The sequence below is a fragment of the Neophocaena asiaeorientalis genome, unplaced genomic scaffold, assembly GCF_003031525.2.
Source record: "Neophocaena asiaeorientalis asiaeorientalis breed wild unplaced genomic scaffold, Neophocaena_asiaeorientalis_V1.1 scaffold204, whole genome shotgun sequence".
Taxonomy (NCBI): domain Eukaryota; kingdom Metazoa; phylum Chordata; class Mammalia; order Artiodactyla; family Phocoenidae; genus Neophocaena; species Neophocaena asiaeorientalis.
Genome location: NW_020173922.1, coordinates 5,415,638 through 5,439,950, shown reverse-complemented (window position 1 = coordinate 5,439,950; position 24,313 = coordinate 5,415,638). Strand labels below are relative to the sequence as shown.

The window sequence follows — 24,313 nt, the reverse complement described above, 5'->3', positions numbered from 1 at the left end:
AAACTTGCAAGGGAAAAAAGAAAAGAAAGATGATGAAGAGCCCATAAATTAAAGGGACTTAAGAGATGTATTGATCAAGAGTTACTGTATGAATCTTATTCGAATCCTAATTCAAAAAAGTCATTAAACGCACACATACACATTTATAAGACTATCAGGAAACTATGAAAACTGCTTGGGTATTTAATGACACCAAGGAATTATTATTTTAAAAATTTAGGTAAGGAAATGGTACTGTGGTTACTTTTTTCTTTTTTTTTTTTGCAGTATGCAGGCCTCTCACTGTTGTGGCCTCTCCTGTTGCAGAGCACAGGCTCTGGACGCACAGGCTCAGCAGCCATGGCCCACGGGCCCAGCCGCTCCGCGGCATGTGGGATCCTCCCGGATCGGGGCACAAACCCATGTCCCCTGCATCGGCAGGCAGACTCCCAACCACTGCGCCACCAGGGAAGCCCAAGGTTTTAAAATTTTTTTAAAAAACTGTATAGGCAATGTATTAAAAGACCTGTTGGATTCTTCTTTAGTGCTACACTGTAAGAAGAAATGCATGTAAATAAATCACACTCTAATCTGGAAAAAAATTGTTTTAGGTAGTGATCACATAAAAAGTGATTCTCAGGCCCGCGAGACAGTTCCAGAAACTACCTACTTCAAATTAGCAAAAGTAGCTAAATATGAGAATCAGTGGTGATGCAATAGAAAAAACAATGTCAGGAGTTCTAAGTTTGAATATTGGCCCTGTCACTTATTAGCTTGATTTGCTTAGGGAAGTTATGTAACATGACTGTACATCAGTTTCTATATCTATAAAATGTGTGTAATATTTCTTACTATACCAGTGGCCAGTGGTAATTAATAGAGTTAACAAATGAGCTGAGCAGAATGTCTGCTGATTTCTTAGTTAACATTATTTATTTTTTTTTGCAGTACGCGGGCCTCTCCTGTTGCAGAGCACAGGCTCCAGATGCGCAGGCCCAGCGGCCATGGCTCACAGGCCCAGCCGCTCCGCGGCATGTGGGATCCTCCCAGACCAGGGCATGAACCCGCGTCCCCTGCATCAGCAGGCGGACTCTCAACCACTGCACCACTGCGCCACCAGGGAAGCCCCTATTTATTCCTTCTTTTAAAAGCCTCTTAACAATATCTTGACTACTTAGAGGGATGTGGGGAGAATGAAGACTGATAAGCACCGGTAAAGAAAGACTCCTGAATGGGACACAGACAGTTACAGAAAATAATGAGGGAAAAATGACTGAATAATGCACATACATTTACTAACTACAGCAAATAATAGTATTTGAGTCAAGGAAGAGGTCAGCCTGTATGGCTGGTTTGTGCATTGGTTCAAAATCTAAACAATCATCCAAACCGCTAATGATCTGGATTAAGAAATTATTGCAATAATAATCCAAAGGAATAACTGATGCTGGGCTATAATCAAATTAATATTAACAATAAAGGATGAATAACGTTTTGCTAAATATTTTATTTTCCTTTATGTATTAATTTCTTTATATGTCAAGTTTTAAACAACTTATTAGCTATGGATAAAAAAATTTATACTACTTCTAAAGGATAAATAAAGGTTTACATCTGTCTGGATCAATTTTTTCTGATATATCCTTAACTTGCTCTATATAAAACTACAAATATTCTATGTAAAAAAAACTTACTTCTTACCACTGGTTAACAATATATAAAGCACAAATTATTATTATTTTTTTTTTGCAGTACACGGGCCTCTCACTGTTGTGGTCTCTCCCGTTGCGGAGCACAGGCTCCGGATGCGCAGGCTCAGCAGCCATGGATCATGGGCCCAGCCGTTCTGCGGCATGTGGGATCTTCCCGGACCGGGGCACGAACCCGTGTCCCCTGCATTGGCAGGTGGACTCTCAACCACTGCGCCACCAGGGAAGCCCAAGCACAAATTATTTTAAAACTAAATACTTCTGGGACTTCCCTGGTGGTCCAGTGGTTAAGAATCCACCTTTCGCGGGGACGCGGGTTCGATCCCTGGTCAGGGAACTAAGATCCCACATGCCACGGGGCAACTAAGCCCACGTACTCTAGAGCTCGCGTGCCATACTGGAGAGCCCATGTGCCACAACTACTGGGCCCACGCGCTCTGGAGGCCACGTGCCACAACTAGAGAGAAGCCTGCACGCCGCAACGAAGAGCCTGCACCACAACAAAGATCCCTCACGCTGCAATGAAGATCCTGCATGCCACAACTAAGACCCAATGCAGCCAAATAAATAAATATTTAAAAACAAATTTTAAACCCCCAAAAACTAAATACTTCTGCCAAAAAAAAACATTCCCACTTGTTCGTTCATTCTTTCTTATTTTTTTTGAAAAGTCAGAAATGTCAAGAAATGAACAGGCTTAAGGGTATCAAATTATAACCTCTATGTCATCCCCACCTCCTCCTATTAATAGACACTAGGAGGAACTAACTTCTCCCCTCCAAAAGCCACCAACATTCAATAGAAAGATAAGGTCAACGGGAAGCCTTACAGTCACCAAGCAAACATTAATAACTCTAAGAAACCTTTTAAAGAAATGACATTTTTGGAGATTTAAAAGCCGAAGAAGAGAGTTAAATTATGGAGCTGTCTTTCAACTTTTGTAGAAAGTTGAAAAAGTTATGGTTAATTGTCAAAGTTATGAAACAATATAAAAGTCTTTTTCTAAAAGGCGTTTTTAAAGCCACATACCGGCAGCCAGTAAATATTTAACCAACTCCAGGTGTCCCTCCTGAGAAGCCTCCATCAGAGGTGTGGAGCAGCCAAGTTCTATGTCAGCCCCTGCCTTAATCAGGAAGTCTGCAACTTCAGAAAATCCTCCACAGCAAGCCAACGTCAGAGCAGTTTCTTGGGTTTCTTCTGTCTGAGCATTTATATTTGCTCCTGAGGAAAGCATGAAAATAGATAAAACTAGTTACAAAAGACTTACAGTAAAGTTTTCTGATTTGTGATAATTATCTTTTCTCTGCTGCTGGGGTTCCTTCCAGGGTGTTGATGATTTATTTTATCATCAATGCAAAAAATATCTTAGTTGTAGTAAACTTCAGGGATACTGACACACAAAAACCAAAGGAAATCGATTTTTTAATTAAAGAAATAAAACTATTTTACCTTGTGCTAAGAGTAGTGCCACCATCTCTTCGTGTCCTTCCCGAGCAGCTTCCATCAAGGGAGTGTATCCTTCATCATTAACTTCCTCAAGATTTGCGCCCCTCTCAATAAGTAGAGCTGCCAATTCAACGTGTCCTCCACAGGCAGCTAGCGTTAACGGAGACTCAAATGAATCTGCAGGCATATTCACTTGAGCACCACTATCCAAAAGCAAACGTGCCACCTCTACATGTCCATCCTGCAGATTTTCAGAAGTAAAACAAGAAGAAGGAATTTTTGTTTTGATATTTTTTAAGTGAGAGAAGAAAAGCAAGAGATTGAGGAAAGACAAGAGGGAAAAAAAGGAGAGGCAGCTTAGAGGCATATATATTACCATGACCATCTGAACAATTTTTGAAATCTATCTTACCAAAAGTCCATTAAAATTATTTTACCTTACTTTTGAGCAAGCCCAAAATTTTCCACATGAATCAGACTTGTGAGATACAGTTACAACTCCAAATAATTTTGAATTTCCACATTCTTTGAAGTTCAAAAAATTGTTAAATCCATAGTCAACAGTAACTCAAGATAAAATAATTACTGTTTATACTACAGCCAGAGTCAAATATAGCTATAGCCTCAAACTTAAGTGTCATGTTTAAGTGTAGAAACTGTGTTAGATCTATTTAAGAAAAGAAGACTTCGCATAAAGTAACACAACAAATTCTGTGAAGTCATTACCACTTGGGATTATGTCACCAAGGTAAATCCCTGTGGACTGATCCTATATTTTTTCTCATCACTAACTTGTAATGAGGCAAAGAATTTTACAAAGATGTAAAAATAAGTCGTATTCACTTGTAAATAATTTTACCATGAGCCCATCTGCATAGACAGTAAGGCAATTAATATTCTCATGGAGTGTATCCATTCTATCCCTCTATCTTCATACATACATTTCTTTAGTTTCAAATTCTATGCTACAAAATTTTATGTAACTCCTTAACTCCTGTTGTGCATATAAAGACAAATGGTATTGTTCTTTATTTCAAAAATGACCCAAATATTGCTAATGAAAAGTAAAGACTGAGTACAAAAATAAGGTTTTATAAGGTTGGGCAATTCTTTTACTAAAGAATTAATTAAAGAAACCTTAATTAAATATTAGGTTTCAGGATCCATCTAGAGTTTCATTATACTTAACTAAATAACTAACTTAGCTGTAACCACTTTTGACATGATGTCAAAAACAAATGACTTCACATTAAAATTTTAGTTTTACTAATACTTCAAATATATGTAAAATAAAATATATTTTAACCAAATTCCTATATTGAGTTACTGGTGTTTGATATACAATTCTAATTGAAAAGAAAATAAGGGTTTATGAATGCCCACAGATCAGGGAACTACTATTGCACCCAGCTTCTCTAGGCTCCCAAGAAATTGTTTTGCTTGAATTTAATTTTTGAAGAGTCTTTATATACTCTGCTAGCATATTCTGAGTACATACCTTACAGAGGAATTGTACTAAGCACTTTTTTTATGTTAATGAACAATATTATTTCTAACAAAGGAAAAAAGAACAAAATTTAAAAAAGAATAATCCACTCTTAAAGGCCTAATATCATTATTAGAATTTTTTAAAATTCTAAGACTTTAGTCTTAGCCTTTGAGCAGCAGCTGGGATTGGACTTACTCTCTATCATAAACAACTATAAAAATTGGGGAAAAAAGATAAAACAACTGGAGGCACTGGACAGCAACCAAGCTAGGGCTAGGGTTATGGTAACTTAAAGAAGGGAGCATTTGAGATGCTCCCTTTTTTTTTAAATAAAATATATATATATATTTTTAGCATCTTTATTGGAGTATAATTGCTTTACAATGGTGCACCTGTAGGCTGTACTTTTCTAAGAATGTGTCCATTTCTTCCAGGTTGTCCATTTTATTGGCATATAGTTCCTTGTAGTAAGCTCTCATGATCCATTGTATTTCTTCAGTGTCAGTTGTTACTTCTCCTTTTTCATTTCTAATTCTGTTGATTTGAGTCTTCTCCCTTTTTTTCTTGATGAGTCTGGCTAATGGTTTATCAATTTTGTTTATCTTCTCAAAGAACCAGCTTTTAGTTTTATTGATCTTTGCTATTGTTTCCTTCATTTCTGATCTGATCTTTATGATTTCTTTCCTTCTGCTAACTTTGGGGTTTTTTTGTTCTTCTTTCTCTAACTGCTTTAGGTGTAAGTTTAGGTTGTTTATTTGAGATGCTTCTTGAGGTAGGATTGCATTGCTATAAACTTCCCTCTTAGAACTGCTTTTGCTGCATCCTATAGGTTTTGGGTTGTCATGTTTTCATTGTCATTTGTTTCTAGGTATCTTTTTGATTTCCTCTTTGATTTCTTCAGTGATCTCTTGTTTATTTAGTAGTGTATTGTTTAGCCTCCATTCACTCTAACTTTTTCTCTTTGGGCATCTTCCAAACCATGGCCCAAGGAAATATATCCTAAACAAAGTGTGAACATTTTTACGACCAAAGAGTAAGGACCTAGGAGTAAAAATGATGCTGAATTAAGCCTCAATAGGATCAGGGTGATTCACTGGTAATTTAACTGCCTGCTAGAACAGAATTTAACAGTCTTAAAAGGAATACAGGATAATCCAGGGCCTTGAAAAGGGATGGATCATCCACAGCATATGGATTACAAAAAAAATTACTAGACATATTAAGGGGCAAGAAAAAGTAACTGATCATCAAGATATAAAATAATAAAAGTTGACCCAGAAGTGAATCAAATATAGTAGTTAGAAGAAAAGAACTTCAAAATAACTACTAGATATATCAAAAATAAATACAGGGAAAAAATTGAGAAAATGGATGAGGGGAAAAAAAAAAAAAAGGGCATGTACCAAAATAACAAAGCTCCAAAATGTGGGGGAAAAGTGAAGCAACTAGAAGAAGAAATAGACAAATCCACAAGCATAGTTGGGAGATTTCAACACCCCCTCTCAACAACTGTTAGAACAGCTAAGACAGAAATTCAGAAAGGATGTAGAAGAACTCCACCATCTGTCAACAGGTCTTAATAAAACACTCCACTGACCAAAAGCAGAATATTCATTCTTTTCAAATGCCCATGGAATATATATGCACATCCTGACTATAAAATAAACCTCAAGAATTTTTTTTATGGTGTTTACTTTCTTTTTTTTCTATTGGAGTGTAACTGCTTTACAATGCTGTGTTAGTTTCTGCTGTACAATGAAGTGAATCAGCTATATGTATACATATATCCCCTTCCTCTTAGACCTCCCTACCACCCCCACCACCCATCCCACCCATCTAGGTCATCACAGAGCACCGAGCTGAGCTTCCTGTGCTCTATAGCATGTTCCCACTAGCTATCTATTTTACTCATGGTAATCAAACCTCAAGAATTAAAGAACTCAAATCATACAGAGTGTGTTCTCTGATCAGAATGTAATCAAAGTAGAAATCATTAACAGACAACAGGAAAATTTTCAAACATTCAAACGTTTAAAACTAAACAACACATTGAAAGAGAATAACATATACTCCAATAAAAATTAATTTAAAAAATGCGGGGACTTCCCTGGTGGCGCGGTGGTTGGGAATCCGCCTGCCAGTGCAGGGGACACAGGTTTGAGCCCTGGTCCAGGAGGATCCCACATGCCACAGAGCAACTAAGCCCATGAACCACAACTACTTAGCCTGCGCTCTACAGCCCACGAGCCACAACTACTGAGGCCTGAATGCCTAGAGCCCTGCTCTGCAACAAGAGAAGCCACTGCAATGAGAAGCCCTAGCACCGCAACAAAGAGTAGCCCCGACTCACCCTGCAACTAGAGATAGCCCGTACACAGCAACAAAGACCCAACAGAGCCAAAAAGAAATAAATGAATAAATAAATTTAAAAAAAAAAGAAAGAGAATAACCATCCAATCAACCCACAGAATCATAAAAAATAATGCATGGCCATTGTATTAAGCCACTATGTTTTGAGTGATTTGTTATGCAGTAATATACAACTGGAAGTAACACAGGCAAAAAAGTGCTTTACTTAATCACATCTCAAAAAACATTTGTACTTCCAGGTAATTTTCTTGTCATTAAACCTGTCTTAAAAACTCAGATTGCTCTGATTTCTTTGAATTTGATGTATGCTTCACAGATATACATATATCTATGATATCTAAGTGCTTACAGATGTAGAAGAAAAATGGTTCCTGGACTGATCTATGACCAAATACGTTGGATACATTTTTGGAATCCAGCACTGTTTTATCAACAAAAGAATATATTTGCTAAGTAATATCCTTTGAAACATGTTTATTTGGAAAATTTGTGCTATCAACAGAAAATTTACATTAAATAGATTTTGCAACTGTTAGTAAAAAATTATTGGCATATGTAAAATATTTCATGTTTAGTGTCAAAATTTTTTCTATGATTTTTCTAACAAATATTCTTATTTTTAAAATTTGGTTTAAATAAGAGTCAGGGTAACGTTAGTGGCAAAAACACTCAGCTGAAAAAAGAAGACCTAGACTTAGAAAGGGCTACCACATACTGTTGCACAACCTACACAATTGATTGTGGTGTGCCCAGGACTCCAACATCTGCTATCTAACTCTGCATGTTTTGGGACAAGATTACCCAATTTCTTTGTTTCTCAGTTCTTTCAGTTATGAAATAAAGAGACTGACTTAAGGTTCTAACCTAAAGATTTTATGTTGACAGCATTAAAGGTAATATTTCTCTTTGATACAAAATGCTTGCATGATAAATCTAATTCTAGGTTATCCTGGAAAGAAGCAAATAAATGCATTCTAGGTTATCCATAGATTATATTAGTCAATTTACTTTATAAGGTTTTAATATGAAGCTACAAAGCCTTTAGAAAGATGTCTGTTACCTCCAAAATTAGAGTTTTATCAGTAATAACACTAAAGCCAAATACATTACTTTAGGGTTACATGTTACTGTCCTTTTCCAAAAACATACCCAATCATAACTGTGTTAAATCTAGAATCAGGTTAAGAAATCATACAAACCAGAAACCAATTAAAGAAACAAAAAAAAGAACAAACTAAACCAAAACTAGCAGAAGGGAGGAAATAATAAAGATTAGTGCAGAGATAAAATAAAGACTAAAAAACAAGAGAGAAAAATCAATGAAACCAATAACTCCTTCTTTAAAAAGATCAACAAAATCAACAAAGCTAGAAGAACTAAGAAAAAGAAGACTCAAATTACTAAAATCAGAAATGAAAGAGGGGATATTACTACTGATAGTATAGAACTAGAAAGGATTATAAAAGAGAACTATGAACAACTGTATACCAACAAATTGAATAACCTTGATGAAATGGACAAATTCCTAGAAACACAAAACCTACCAAGGCTACATCACAAACAAGTAAAAAATGTAAACAGACATATATCTAGTAAGGAGAGTGAATCAATAATAAAAAGTCTCCCAACAAAGAAAACCCCTGGACCTGATAGCTTCACTGGTGAATTCTACTAAACACTTAAGGAAGAATTAGCTCCAATCCTTCTCAAATCCTTCCCCCCAAAATTAAAGAGGAGGTAAGACTTAAACTCATATTAAAAGGATTATACACCATGACCAAGTGGGATTTACTCCTGGAGTTCAAGGATGGATCAACATACGAAAACTGATTGATGTAATATACCACATTAACAGAATAAGGGGAAAAAAACACATGATTGGGACTTCCCTGGTGGTCCAGTGGTTAAGAATCTGCCTCCCAATGCAGAGGATGTGGGTTTGATCCCTGGTCAGGGACCTAAGACCCCACATGCTGCAAGGCAACTAAGCCCATGTACCGCAACTACTAAGCCCGCACAACTAGACAGAAGACCGCACACCACAGCGAAGAGCCCACTTGCTGCAACTAAGACCCAATGCAGCCAAATTAATTAATTAATTTTTAAAAATTGTATAAGTTCCATTTAAAAAAAACTACTGAGCCCATGTGCCACAGCTACTGAAGCCCGTGCGCCTAGAGCCCATGCTCTGCAACAAGAGAAGCCTCCACAATGAGAAGCCCACGCACCACAATGAAGAGTAGCCCCCACTCACCGCAACTAGAGAAAGCCTGTGCACAGCAACGAGGCCCAACACAGGCAACCCCCCGCAAAAAAAAGATGTCAGTACTACCCAAAGCAATCTACAGATTCAATGTAATCTCTATCAAAGCCCAATGGAGTTTTTTGCAGAAATAGAAAGGACCATCTTAAAATTCATATGCAATTTAAAGAAACCCTGAATAGCCAAAACAATCTTGAAAAAGAAAAATAAAGCTGGAGGACTCACACTTCCTGATGTCAAAACTTATACAAAGCTACAATAATCACAACTTTGTCATCCTGGCTTAAAGACAAACATACAGACCAATGGAATAGAATAGAGCCCAAAAATAAACCTGGGTCAAATGATTGGTGAGATAATTTTTGGCAAGTGTCAAGACGATTCAAATGGGAAAAGTCAGTCTTTTCCACACTGATGCTGGCAAAACTGGATATCCACATGCAAAAGCATGAAATTTAACCCTTAACTAACATCATATACAAAAATTAACTCAAAATGGATCAAAGACCTAAATATAAGAGCTAAAACTATAAAACTTTGAGAAGAAAACACAGGACTAATGCTTCATGATATTGGATTTGGCAATGATTTCATGGATATGACATCAAAGGCGCAGGCAACAACAACAAAAATAGATAAACTGAACTTAAATTAAAAACTTTTGAAAAAGAAAAACAAAAAAAACAAACAACTTTGTGCACAAAAGGGCACACTATCAACAGAGTAAAAGGGCAACCCACAGAATGGGAGAAAATATTTATCATGTATCTGATAAGGGATTAATATCCAGAATATATAAAGAACTCCTAAAACTCATCAACAAAAAATAGGCTAATTAAAAAATGGGCAAATGACTTGAATAGACATTTCTCCAGAATATATACAAATGGCCAATAAGCACATGAAAAGATGCTCAATATCACTAATCATTAGGGAAATGCAAATAAAACCTACAGTGAGGAAAATGAAAATCAAAAAGAAAGAGACTTCCCTGGTGGCACAGTGGATAAGAATCCGCCTTAAAATGCAGGGGACATGGGTTCGAGCTCTGGTCCGGGAAGATCCCACACGCCGCGGAGCAACTAAGCCCATGCACTACAACTACTGAGCCTGCTTTCTAGAGCCCACGAGCCACAACTACTGCGCTCTAGAGCCCACGAGCCACAACTACTGAGTCCATGTGCCATAACTACTGAAGCCCATGCGCCTAGAGCCCGTGCTCTGCAACAAGAGAAGCCACCACAATGAGAAGCCTGTGCACTGCAATGAAAAGTAGCCCCTGCTCGCCGCAACTAGAGATAGCCCACGCGCAGCAATGAAGACCCATCGCAGCCAAAAAAATAAAAATTAAGTTAAAAAAAACCCCAAAACACCCAGAAAATAACAAGTGTTGGTGAGGATGTGGAGAAAATGGAACCCTCGTACACTACTGGTGGGAACATAAAATGGTACACCTGCTGTGGAAAACAGTATGGTGGTGGTTCCTCAAAACATTAAAAACAGAATTACCATATGATCAAGGCATCTCGCTTTTGGGTATATATCCAAAAGAACTGAAAACAGGGCTCAAACAGATATTTATACACCCGTGTTCACAGCAGTATTATTCACAATAGCTAAAGCATGGAGGCGATGCATGTGTCCATCAGTGGATAAATGGATAAGCAAAATGTGGTACATACAATAAAATATTATGTAGCCTTAAAAAACAAAGGAAATTCTGACATATGCTACAACACGGATGAACCTGAGGACATCATGCTAACTGAAATAAGTCAGTCACAAAAAGACAAATATTGTATGATTCCACTTATATGAGGCACTTAATGTAGTCAAAATGATAGAGACAGAAAGTGGAATGGTGATCACAAGGAATAGGAAGAAGTGGGGAATGGAAAGTTGCCGTTTAATGGAAACAGAGTTTCAGTTTTATAAAGATGAAAAGAGTTCCGAAAATGGATGGTAGCGATGGTTGCACAGCATTATGCATATACTTAATAACTCTCAAAAATGGTTAACATGGTAAATTTTATGATATGTGTATTTTACCATAATGAAAGAATTGGGAAGAAAATAAAAGTACATCAGTGTGTTGAAAATGACATAGCCAAGCCTGCCTTTTGTATGATTTCTTACATTAACAGATTTACTATCAAAAGATAAACAAAACATCGTAAACTCCCCCTTCCCTCCCTGATAACGTACAAAATTTTCAAGATCTTTACCATCTCATAATAATGATTTTTCCAAAAGAATACAAATAATTCTCAAAGGCTGAAACACATATGACCCTTTCTTCCCACAAAATCTCATGTGAGTGCAATTTAAAATTACCATGCAAGCCTCCATTAAGGCAGTGTGCATCTCATCTGTTTTGTGCTCTTGATCTGCACCAGCATCAAGCAGAAAGCGAACCATATCCAAATGGCCTTTAAAAAAAAGAACACAAATTTTAAAACAATATTTCTCAAGAACTATCAATTTAATATATAAGTATTAAAATAGGGAATCTTTTTCTTTCAGGTGTCTATACAAAAATTTACAAGAGAACTTATTTTGCGTTCAATAAAGAAATCAATGACAATTTTACAAAGCCAATCCAAAATAATAAGCAGGCTCTCGTCAAGGTCTTATCTAGGTTTTAAAGACTGAATTAGTTCAAAGCACATTAATTCAAGTAAAGGAATAAAGTAATAATACTTATTCTTTGATTTACTCTGTATAAAATATAAATCAAAACACTGAAATCAAATAGAATGCCAGGTAAAGTATGTTTGGATCATATTTTTCAGAAAAAAAGCTTTAAAATAATAACCATAAACTCACTGTGGCAATGAGCAGTCAGAGAAAACTCCATTCAAAATAATTTCAACCCTCCTGATATATTTAGTATATAAAAAGCCTTATAATAGTCAATAAGAAAAAGACAAACACTCCAGTAGAAAAATGGATGAAGGACATGAAATGGTAATTCAAAAAAAGAAATGAAAATGAATATTAAACTGATGAAAAAAATATTAAACCTTCCTATTAAAAAATTGCAAATTAAAATAAGACACCATTTTTTACTATCAAAATGGCAAATATTAAAAAGAATAATACCCAGTGTTGGTGAGGGTGTAGGGTGGGGTAAAGGGCACTCTCAAACACTGCTGGTGGGAGTGTAAATTGGTTCAACCTTTCTAGAAGGCAATTTGGCAATATGTATCAAAAGCCTTAAAAATGTCCATACCCTTTGACCCAGCAATTCCACTTCCAGGAATTTATCCTAAGGAAATAATCAGAGATTAGGCAAAGATGTCTGCACAAGGATGTTATCACAGTGTTTTTAATAATAGTGAAAAACTGGGAACAATGCAAGTGTCCAACAATAGGCAATTATGGTGCATCCATTTGATGTATTTGGCAGAGATTGCTAGTTTCCTACCCAATATACATTCTCTCATTTTTCCTTAATAACAGAACTCCCGATTTCATCTCAGTGGCAACAGGCCTGACTAAAAGACTACATTTTCCAGCCTCCCTTGCTACTATGTGTAGCCAATGAGATGTAAAAGGGACTTATAAGGCAGAACTTCTAGGAAGATTCCTTAAAGGTAGCTTACTAAGTTGGAAGGCATTCCTCATTTTGCCCTTACCCTCTTCATCCTTCCTAGAATATGGATTGCTGGAGCCCTAGCTACCATCTTTGATTATAGTTCCACATCTGAGGATTCAATCAACTTTGGATTGTTTAGTACTATAGTACACACTTACTGAAAAAAGTCTGTATGTAAGTGAACCTGTGCAGTTCAAAACCATGTTGTAAGAGTCAAGTGTATATATATTTGTTTATAAATGTACTTAAAAAACAAACTAGAAGTAAATATACTAAAATATTGTTTACATGCTTTTTAAATCTTTAGATGGTAGCATTACATGTCACTGTAAAACTTCTTTACACTATTCTGTGTTTTTCAGGTTTTCTATATCAAGTGTGATTATTATTGAGTGTGTATTATTTTTAAAATAAAGGTTGGAAAAATCATATAAAACAAAAGTTATTAAAGAATGGAAACCCTCTAAGTCTGTGCTAAGAGTTTTGGTTGACCTTATAGCTAGTTGAATAAATTTGAATTAAAATAATAAAAAAACATATACTATGAAACTATACTTCAGGAAATACATGCTAAAATGGACTTTCTATATAATCTCTTAGAAGCTAGATAATTTTATAGCACAGGGAAAGTATAAGAAATATAAAATTAACTCAAATACTCAATATTCAAATATTTAAATATTCAAAGTTGCTATGAAAAAAACCCTATAAACATATATATATTTATAGAGTACCTTTGTAGCATGCAAGTGTAAGAGCACTTTCTTTGAATTCGTTAGAATGAGTGTTGATGCCTGCCCCATGATCTAGAAGAACTCTTGCAACTTCCACATGACCTGCACTGGCTGCTTCCATTAAGGGGGTATGTCCATTTTCATTGTGATCTTCTATATTTGCGCCTTCATTAAGTAGCACTTTCACAATGTCAACAAATCCTCCAGCACAGGCATAAGTTAGTGCAGTGTTTCCTAAAAAAGAAAAAGAAATTAAAAATTATGATAAAACTGATATAATTACAATTATACTACTGCTCTAGTTCTATCTCTTCAATTACCTTACATAAACCACTAGAACTATTATCTCATTTTTTTGTTGTATTGGTTAGAAGCATCATCTTAATTTTTTCACTAATTAAAAGGCTTATTATAAACAAACCAATTTACCTTTCTCCATATTTCCTTAGCTTGTAAAATAAGATTAAGTGCCATCTTGAAAAATCATTTCCAACATATTTTCATATAAAATATTTTAATGTACCACTCAAAGTTATTGCTTTTTCTTTCAACACAGTACAACTTAGAAACACTTAACATTTTCTTTCTATGTACATTCATTTCTTAATTTTCTTTTACCTCTCCTTTATCTTTACACATTTATTCATTTAGTCTACATTTATGAGACCCAGGGAGACAGATATAAATCCCTCTCAGCATAATTCCTTCAAAATAAAATTTATTTAAAAGGTCATTATTCCCTGATTTGCCACTTATTCCTTTCCTGATTTTGTTTTGAGGACTCTTATTTATTAAAGGGAGTAGGGAGATGATTTAACCATCCAACAGTGTGAGATTGAAGAAGACTGTTTTAAAGGTTCAGCAAGAAAACTATCATTTCAAACCCAATTTGTTCAGAATTCAACTGTTTAACAGTCTCAGACATGGAGGATATTAATATTACTATGACCTAGACAAGGTGGTCAGCAAAGTAACCTATAATCCTTTCTAAGAAGTCATGGTCGTTTAAAAAATAAATTAGGCTACATTTAATATATACTTAATGGTACGGAAGACTGATATACTTTCATTATTGAAACTGTATTTTAAGCCATGTGCTTGCCTCACTAAATCCAAGGAATCTCATTACTAAATGTACAGCTATAACTCAAGACATATGACCGAGGCTTATAAAGAGCCTTACTAGAGTAGCTTTCATGCTGCAGCAGAATATCTTATTAGTAAATGCATTCTGTACACTTGACAGAAAAAACTCTATAGGGTTTTGACTCTCAGGTTAATCTATATAAGGGAGTTGTATTTAAATGAGATAAAGAATTGTGAAAGATACAGTTCATAAATTTGCCTCTTTGTACATTATATATATTGTGGCAAAAAAGAAATTGCCCCCAGCAAAAAAACTGTCAACCTTTTTTTTTTTTGGTACGCGGGCCTCTCACCGCCGCAGCCGCTCCCGTTGCGGAGCACAGGCTCCGGACGCGCAGGCCCAGCGGCCATGGCCCACGGGCCCAGCCGCTCCTAGGCATATGGGATCCTCCCGGACCAGGGCATGAACCCGTATTCCCTGCATCGGCAGGCGGACTCTCAACCACTACGCCACCAGGGAAGCCCAAAACTCTCAATCTTGACCAAACAGAATGTAAGAGTGTTTCAAAGACTTTTAAAGATATCAAATTAATCTATATTTTACTCACAGATTCTAAACAAGGGCTATGATTTTTCTGTATGTTTACAACCAGTTTTCCCTAGGAATCAAATTTTTATCTCTCAGGTTATAGTTATTTATATCAATTTGTTTTCCTAAAATTAACACATCATTTTCTACATACCTGTTGCAGACTGGGAGTTGACATCTGCATCATGAAGAAGTAATAATTTCACAATATCTAAATAACCTCCACTGGATGCTGCCATTAGGGGGGTTATATCTCCTTTATTCCCTCTGTCTTCAACATTAGCATGCATAGCAAGCAATACCTTTAAAACACATATGCACACAGAGAGAAACTGTCAATTCTTACTATTAACGTTACTTCTAAAGAATATATTGAATCTGGGAAGATATTCTTTTAGAGTGGAGGCAAGGAAAAATAAAAAATAATCACCTTTTGGGAAAATATGCCAATGATGTTCACTGCTCAAAACACCTGGTTAGATGTTATATTTTACAATATCATTACATAGTAATCTTTAAGTAAAGTAGGTAATCACATTAACCATCCAATTATACAATTTAACTGCTCCTGTCAAAGAATTAGTGTTATGCTCAGGATTATTTAGCAAGAGAACAGCAAAACTATACTCACAAGACACAAACTAACTGGTAAACACATGGCTATTTCCCAAAATTGCTCTAACAGGAAAAAAAAAAAAAAACTAAAAGAATTGGGATAATCTAGATGAAATGAAAATAAATCAATATCTTTCATTATACTTGTATATTATTTCTAAAGGCAAGTTTAAAATATTATTATTATTTCTATGTTTTCCTTATTCATTAGGACTATTTTTGAGTAAGTGGCAGAAAAAAACAGACCATGCCAAGTTGCATGTACAGACAACAAAAATTAATTATGCATCAGTTTCTATTTTACCTACTGCCAAAAAGGAAAGACCTTGGCTTCTAATGATAATTTCTTTTATTAATGATAAAAATAAACAAAACATCAAAACTCTTCCACAATTTTGATCACTAAAGATTATTTCTGCTTACTTGTGCTAATTCATAATACCCGGCTGAACAAGCCAAACACAGCAGGCTTTCTCCTTCTTCTGTATGTTCATTTACACTTCTGCCTTCATCTAGCAATTTACGAACAGCATTCACATCCCCATCTGAACAAGCCTCCGCCAGACTGCGACTGAAAACAAAACCAACAAAGAAAGACTCAAGGTCCTATGACAACGAGTTACATTAAATATATACGGTTAGTCATATATAGAAAAATCTGATATGGTAAGAAGAAAATTATTTGAATATTTGTTTGCAATACTAATTTTTCATGTATGTGAACCAAGCCAGAAAGGCAATAAATAAATATGAAAACAGCTGTCATTTTTATCTTTCAAAATGTCCTAACATACTCTCATATTAAATTTTAAATAAACTTTATACAGCATTAGATGCACAATTTTTTAAACTAATGTAATGATTCCCAAAGACATTTGGGATATAATCCTATGTCTTAAAATTTTATTTGATAACAGTGAGGTGACTAGATGAAATAGAAGGTAAAAATCTAAGTAAAATTTTTACTGCAGAATGACTAACAAAATCAGTGAATCTCAAACTTTAATGTGCATACAAATAGCCAATGTTTCTTGTTCAAAGGTAGATTCTGATTCAATAGATCCAAGATGGGGTCTGAAATTCTGAATTTCTATGATGCTGACGCTGCTAGCCCATGGACCATATTTGAGTAACACGGACCTAGATTATTGCATAAACAACCCATTTCATTTATTATTACTTAGGCAGTCAGTTTAGAGTTTCCTACTATAACCTTTAGAATAAGTAACTTCCTCAGAAATGAAAACCAGATATTGAATTGAATACCCAGCAGAAGTCATTAAACACATACGTGTCTACTTGTCCTGCATTGTGGCTGTTTTCTGCTCTCATCCGTGTCAGTGCAGCAGCAGCTTCATCCAGTGCACAACTTACTGAAGATGTCAGTCTTCGGAGTACCTCAGGATCTGCAAAGGCTTTACCATCAGCAGTTGACAATTTGCCAATTCCTTCAGTGTGCATCCATCAGTTCAGGGAAAGAAAAAGCATAAATGTGTAAACTGTAATTACATTTCTAAACACTATTCTCTAAGGCAAAATGGCATAATCTCCATATGCAAAGCTGATAATTTCAATTTTGTCACTAATGTCAAAAGGCCATTGCATAACACCTATGTTTTAGTCTTTTCATCTTGACAGTGCACATAATACTAATTTATCCTCTACCTAACTCCAAATTTAACTTAACATGATGCTTACTGTAATGAATGAATGAGATTTCTATCAAAGTACAATCACAGCATAAGATCTCTAGTATAGGATCCTATCTATTTTCAGTACTAATGAAGGGGCTATTCTGTAATATTAAAACAAACAATCCAACAGTTTCTTCCTTTGATTGAACAGCCACCTAGAACCATTTTCTGGGGCAAGAGTGTAAATTAAAATAAATTAATTCTCATATTTAGTATTTATTATGTGCTTATGATGTGCCAGACATTAGGGGGACAGAAAGGAATAAGACATAGTTCCTGTCCTTACAGAACTCACAATATGGTAAGTCTAAGTTGCCAATAAATCTTTTTGTCTAGATTCAGTGAGGAATCAGTGACTACTGCAACAAAATTTTGTTGATAATATCACCACCTGTTACTGCTGAAAATGAGAAACAGTCAATAAAATTTTATAGAACAAAAAAAGGGAAACTTGCCCAATAAGATAAAAAATATATTGTGATGCTATTCAATTACAACAGTATGATAGTATGATACTTGCAAAGAAAAAAGATAATTTTATCAAGGATATGTAATAGCGGCAAACAAAAAAAGAACTTAGATCATCTGTGAATTCAATATATGATAAAGGTGACATTTCAAATCAGTGGATATAGGAGGACTTATTTCATAAATATTGTTCAGAAACTGGTTATTTGAAAATTAGGTAAGATCTCAAATTCACACCATTTACAAAAATAAATACTAGGTAGACTTAAATGAAATCTGAAAAGTACTATTATACTATGTAGTATTTTTCTATTGCTGATGTAGAGGAGGTTTTTCTAAGCATGAGACCAAATCACAAAAGCTATAAAGTAAAAAATTAGTAAATGTGATATTAAACATTTTTAATTCCAATAAAAATTTCTATATAATTAAAGACACCATAAATAAAGTTAAGGCAAAATAAAAACTGGAAAAATTAACACCCAATGAATTTATATCATTTATAAAGAGCTACCGCACAACTTATTGATAATATTGAATGAACACAAACTATGAAATTGACCAAAAGAAGACTGAGGAAAGCTGTTGATAGGAATGTACACTGGCATAAACTTGAGGGACCACTTTGATAAAAGCGATCAAAATTTTGAATGCAAAAATATCCTCTGACCCAGCAATATCACTTTCTAGGAATCTGTCCTATGAAGATACTTGCACAAGCAAGAAAAGTTATAGATATACATGGATATGAACTACAGCATTATTTGTGATATCAAAAAAATTGGAAATAACGTAAAAATCCTTCAATAAGCCATTGGTAAAATAAACTGTGGTGCATCCAAGCAACAGAATATTATCTTACCCTTAAAGAAGGAGAAAGATCAACATATCCTGTTATGGAAGGATGGCCACAATAAATTAAGTGAAAAAAAGAAAATTATAATTTGTATAATATGATATAATTTCATTAAAAAAAATCATGTATATTCAAACATATACATGTATTTATATAACTACAAGGGAAAGTCTGGAAGCATATGTAAACCTTTACAATGGGCAGGCTTAAAATCTACTGACTACATTTCATATTGTTTTAGCTATTTTATATATTACATTTATAATTTAGAAAAGACTTGTTAAAAATTCTTCTTGAAATGCCCTTAATTCTTAATTTTCTTTAAAACTCTCAAAGAATCTTAAAGAAAAAAATATTTTCAACTTCAATTTTTTTGGTTAAAATAGCATTAAGAATTCTATCTTCTTAAGAAGCCTAGTAACGTCTAACACATTCTCATAATTGAAAACAATGCATAAGTCTTAAATGTTATAGGCTCAACACAATGTCCAAAAAGCAAATGAAAATACTAATGAACAAAAAAGTATTCATTAAGCCAACTGACTTGCACAGGGCTTCAAAGGAGTACATCATTTTAAAAAACATCTGACAATTTCTTTGGATAAATATCATATCCAACAATGCCTGGAGTTTAAATTGTCAAAACACACAAAATTTTAAAATTCAGTAATTTCTCACACCTCCTGGAAGACATGATTTTCAAGGTTTATTTTCTCTCTCACAATATAGGTAAGAAAAGCAAGCAATTCTAAGGTATCTTGTATAAGGTATAAGTACATAAGTACTTATACTTAACCATGAACCTAACGAAAAATGCTCAATGTAGCAGAAAAGAGCCATCCCTGAGTGAGACTCATGAGGTGGCCAGAAAAAAGAGAAATAGATTTAAAATCCTTAATTAGGGGTCTTGGAGTAGTACCCACAGTATGAGTGAAATGTCAGCCTAAACTAGAGAGGAGATGTACTATCACCAGTAAACAAAGCTTGATTTAGGGAAGGAAAGTAACTTAGTCCAGAAAAGACATGGAGAAGAAAAATGCATTTTCTCCACATTTCTCTCTGCTCTAAGCTGGTTCTAAAGCACAGGAAAAAAATTAAAAAATAAAAAATTTTTATATATGGGGTGGCCATGGCACTCCTATTTCAGGAATCTTACATAGACTATTCCTAAATCAAAAGTAGGAGACTCACAATAAATCCAAAGAAGGGAGGGACACCAAAGCAATTACTAATGTGATTTTTTTTTTTTTTGGCCACACTGCACTGCACGCAGGATCTTAGTTCCCCAACCAGGGATCAAACCTCTGCCCCCTGCAATGGAAACTTTTTTTAAAGAAGGTTTAAATTAAACCATCTGCTCTAAATTAAACCATCTTCTGCTAGATACTTAAATTGTTTTGTTCAATCTAATTTTAAGTTTCGGTCAGTTCCAAAAAGACACGTTAGATGGACTAAAAGTCAATCTGCTATAAATTTTACCTATGCTTTTTCATAAGAGGAGAAAGTTAAAGGAATAAAAAGAATCATCAAAATAAACACATTCCTAACATACTATATATATGTCTTGGGACTTCACTGGTGGCACAGTGATTGAGAATCCACCTGCCAATGTAGGGGACACGGGTTCGATCCCTGGTCTGGGAAGATCCCACGTGCTGTGGAGCAACTAAGCCCATGCGCCACAACTACTGAGCCTGAGCTCTAGAGCCCGCGAGCAGCAACTACGGAACCCACGTGCCACAACTACTGAAGCCTGCGTGCCTAGAGCCCATGCTCCGCAACAAGAGAAGCCACCGTAATGAGAAGTCTGTGCGCCTCAACGAAGAATAGCCCCCACTCGCCGCAACTAGAGAAATCCCACGCGCAGCAAGGAAGACCCAACATAGCTAAAAATAAATAAAATTTAAAAAAATGATTAAATGTTACTGTATAGCAGGGAACTATACTCAATAACTTGTAGTAAACCATAATGGAAAAGAATATATAAATGTGTAAAACTGAATCACTTTGCTGAAACTAACACAACATTGTAAATCAACTATGCTTCAATTAAAAAAAAAGTTAGTGTTGAGCCTAGAAATCACTCACTGAGAACTTTCAACCAAGAATTTTTTAAACATAAAATGTGAACATTTTCTTTAGGAAATTAAAAACAAAACAAATTTTACAGATTTCAAATTTTATATAACATATATAATTTGGGGATAATCTTTTATAACTTTGTATAGAGATGGAGTCTTGGGGGGTTTTTTTTTGTCTTTTTTTTTTTTTTCCAGCCATGCCACGTGGATTGCAGGATCTTAGTTCCCCTACCAGGGATCGAACCCATGCCCTTGGCAGTGAAAGTGCAGAGTCCCAACCACTGAACCACGAGTGTATTCCCTGGAGTCTTTTAAAAAGATGAAAAAGAGAAAATAAAGTACCTGCTGCTTCCAGCAATGCTTCTAGTCGTGCCTGTGTCTCTGGATCCACAGTGCGTAAGTCTGCTCCTTCTGCAGTACTTGATAAGAATATCTCTGATGTTGTTTTCAGCACCGGGTTATCCAGATCTTCTTGGTCCAAAATAAATGATTCAACCTGTTTAGGAATTAAAGATGCAATATCCATGAAGCTGATCTTAATATTGTTAGAATAACAGCAATTTAAGGTAATATGACTTCTGATGTGGAATTCAAATATAACCAAATAAATTATTGTAGAAACAGGGGGTTATAGGGAGGGACTTTGAGGGAGCTTCCTGACTATCTGCTTATCTTCAGACACGACTACAGATATAACCCAGACACACCAGATTAAAGTTTCCTGGAGAGCAATGAATCTTCTGTGCCTACCACAGAGCCTGAAAAGCAGCATTTTTTAAATGAAACAAGTACATCAACAGAGGCCCTAGGAAGATGTATGCAGGAGTAGATAGTAGAAAGCCTAGATAGCATAAATAGGTCATTAAAGTATCGTTTCTCCTCTCTTCCAATTAATATATTCAATTCTGACAAACTAAAGAAGATTTAACCCACTATCAAATATCCTAATTGCTCTAGACAGGAAAACTCTATTAGGTTAGGAATCATAGTCATTTGTTCACTGCTCTATCCTCTGAGCCTATGAATACCTTGTACATAGTACTTATTCAATACATATTTGTTGAAATGAATCCTATAAGCAAAATCAACTTACGAAAATAAACATGCAACCCTCTAATTTCAAATCAAGTTAATTCTAAATTTTCTTACCAAATAAAATATGCACAACCTTTCTGGGAAGCAATTTGGAAATGTGTATCAAAATGCTTTAAAAAGCACATGCCGTACTTCCCTGGTGGTGCAGTGGTTAAGAATCCGCCTGCCAATGCAGGGGGCACGGGTTTGAGCCCTGCTCCAGGAAGATCCCACATGCCGCGGAGCAACTAAGTCTGTGCACCACAACTGCTGAGCCTGAGCTCTAGACCCCAAGAGCCACAACTACTGAACCTGAGTGCCACAACTACTGAAGCCCACACGCCTAGAGCCTGTGCTCCGCAACAAGAGAAGCCACTGCAATGAGAAGCCCACGCACTGCAATGAAGAGTAGCCCCCTCTCACTGCAACTAGAGAAAGCCCGCGTGCAGCAACGAAGACCCAACGCAGCCATAAATAAATAAATTTATTTTTAAAAAGCACATGCCCTTTGACCCAGTAATTCCATTTTTAAAAAACTCTATCCTTAAAAAATTATCTGAATGCCAGACAAAAATGTGGAAGAATGTTCATTGCAGCATTAATTAAAATTCCAGAAATGAAGTGAAAAAAACTACAATAGGGGATTTGGTAAGTACATTTTGTATATTCACAGAATGGACCACTATGCAGTCATTAAGAACAATGTGTTTGAAGCATATTTAATGGCATAAGAAAACAGTCATAAAATTAAGTGAAAACCACAAGATTTAAAACAGTATGATATTTATTTTGCTAAAAGTATGTATGTATATGTATGCAAACATGAACATATGAGTACTCATGTATATATAATCATGAGTACATATTTATATACCTATACAGGTCTGTAGTATATAAATATGTCTGGGGCTTCCCTGGTGCTGCAGTGGTTAAGAATCCACCTGTCAATGCAGGAGACACGGGTTTGAGCCCTGGTCCGGGAAGATCCCACATGCCGCGGAACAACTAAGCCCACGCACCACAACTACAGAGCCTGCGCTCTAGAACCCACGAGCCACAACTATTGGGCCCGCGTGCCACAAGAGAAGCCACCACAATGAGAAGCCTGCACACCACGACAAAGAACAGCCCCTACTTGCTGCAACCAGAGAAAAGCCTACGGGCAGCAACGAAGACCCAATGCAGCCAAAAATAAAGTAAATTTATATATTAAAAAAAAGTGTCTAATCAGGGAGGTTAATATACTTGTAGACAGACAGAAAAACAGGATCAGAAAGGTTAAGTATTTCTGCCAGCTAATAAATGGCAAAGCCAGGTTTCAAACACAGGCCATATGGGCTTCCCTGGTGGTACAGTGGTTGAGAGTCTGCCTGCCAATGCAGGGGACATGGGTTCGTGCCCTGGTCCGGGAAGATCCCACATGCCACAGAGCGGCTGGGCCCGGGAGCCATGGCCGCTGAGCCTGCGTGTCCGGAGCCTGTGCTCCGCAACAGGAGAGGCCACAACAGTGAGAGGCCCGCGTACTGCAAAAAAAAAAACCCAAAAAACACAGGCCATATAACTCTTAGGCAATAGATACTACCTAACAAATTAATAAACAAAGGACCACAGTATTTGGACTACATTATTTGGAATACTTGACTAGTTGGTCATCAATTTTCACAATGGAGACCAAATAAAGGTATCTTAATAAAGACAGTAAAGTTAAAATGATGTGGATATAACAATATTTTATTATCTAGTGATGTACTTTATTTTTATAAAATAAATCTTTAACTTCAGACCCAGTAACACTGAGCCATGTACTATGTTGTAATACAGATTCTTTAATATATAATTACAGACAAAGATGTCATTCTAGATCAATGCCAGCAGATAAATGTAGACTACCAGTTTTCAAATGATTTGAAAGGTAACTGCTTGTACAACAAAGAGCCTGTTGCAAGTGCAAGAAAATATTACATATTTGCAGATACATATACCTGCCAGTTGTAAGGATAAAAACCATTCCAAATTCTGAAATTTATTAAATATGGTATTTAGATGTTAATATGTCTATTTTATAAGCAGCACTGTTCTGATGTAGTATTACACATATTACAGAGATGAATACAGATCACATGTATTATGTAACTTTTAAAAAATCCAAGTTAAGGATTTCCAATTCTCTCCCATTCATTCTCCAATATTTATTGAAGTCCTGTTTTATACAAAGTACAATACCAAGAGAGTATAAAATTGTGGTAGAAGAAATGTCAAAGA

At 35.6% G+C, this 24,313-nt stretch overlaps 1 protein-coding gene across 14 annotated transcripts in view; it reads right to left on the bottom strand.

Moving 5' to 3' along the window:
• ANKHD1 (ankyrin repeat and KH domain containing 1) overlaps positions 1-24,313 on the bottom strand; it is a 120,384-nt gene that overhangs the window by 75,760 nt on the left and 20,311 nt on the right. For all 14 annotated transcript variants that reach the window (XR_003004068.1, XR_003004069.1, XM_024752148.1 and 11 more), the window contains exons 2-9: positions 21,320-21,473; positions 17,170-17,326; positions 16,302-16,449; positions 15,418-15,565; positions 13,589-13,822; positions 11,591-11,685; positions 3,138-3,375; positions 2,718-2,909 (exon numbers count right to left, since the gene is read on the bottom strand). Coding sequence is in view for 12 of the 14 variants with exons in the window: in XM_024752148.1 (XP_024607916.1) it covers positions 2,718-2,909; positions 3,138-3,375; positions 11,591-11,685; positions 13,589-13,822; positions 15,418-15,565; positions 16,302-16,449; positions 17,170-17,326; positions 21,320-21,473 (1,366 nt within the window). In the remaining 2 variants the exon portion in view is untranslated. The remainder of the gene's footprint in view (positions 1-2,717; positions 2,910-3,137; positions 3,376-11,590; positions 11,686-13,588; positions 13,823-15,417; positions 15,566-16,301; positions 16,450-17,169; positions 17,327-21,319; positions 21,474-24,313) is intronic.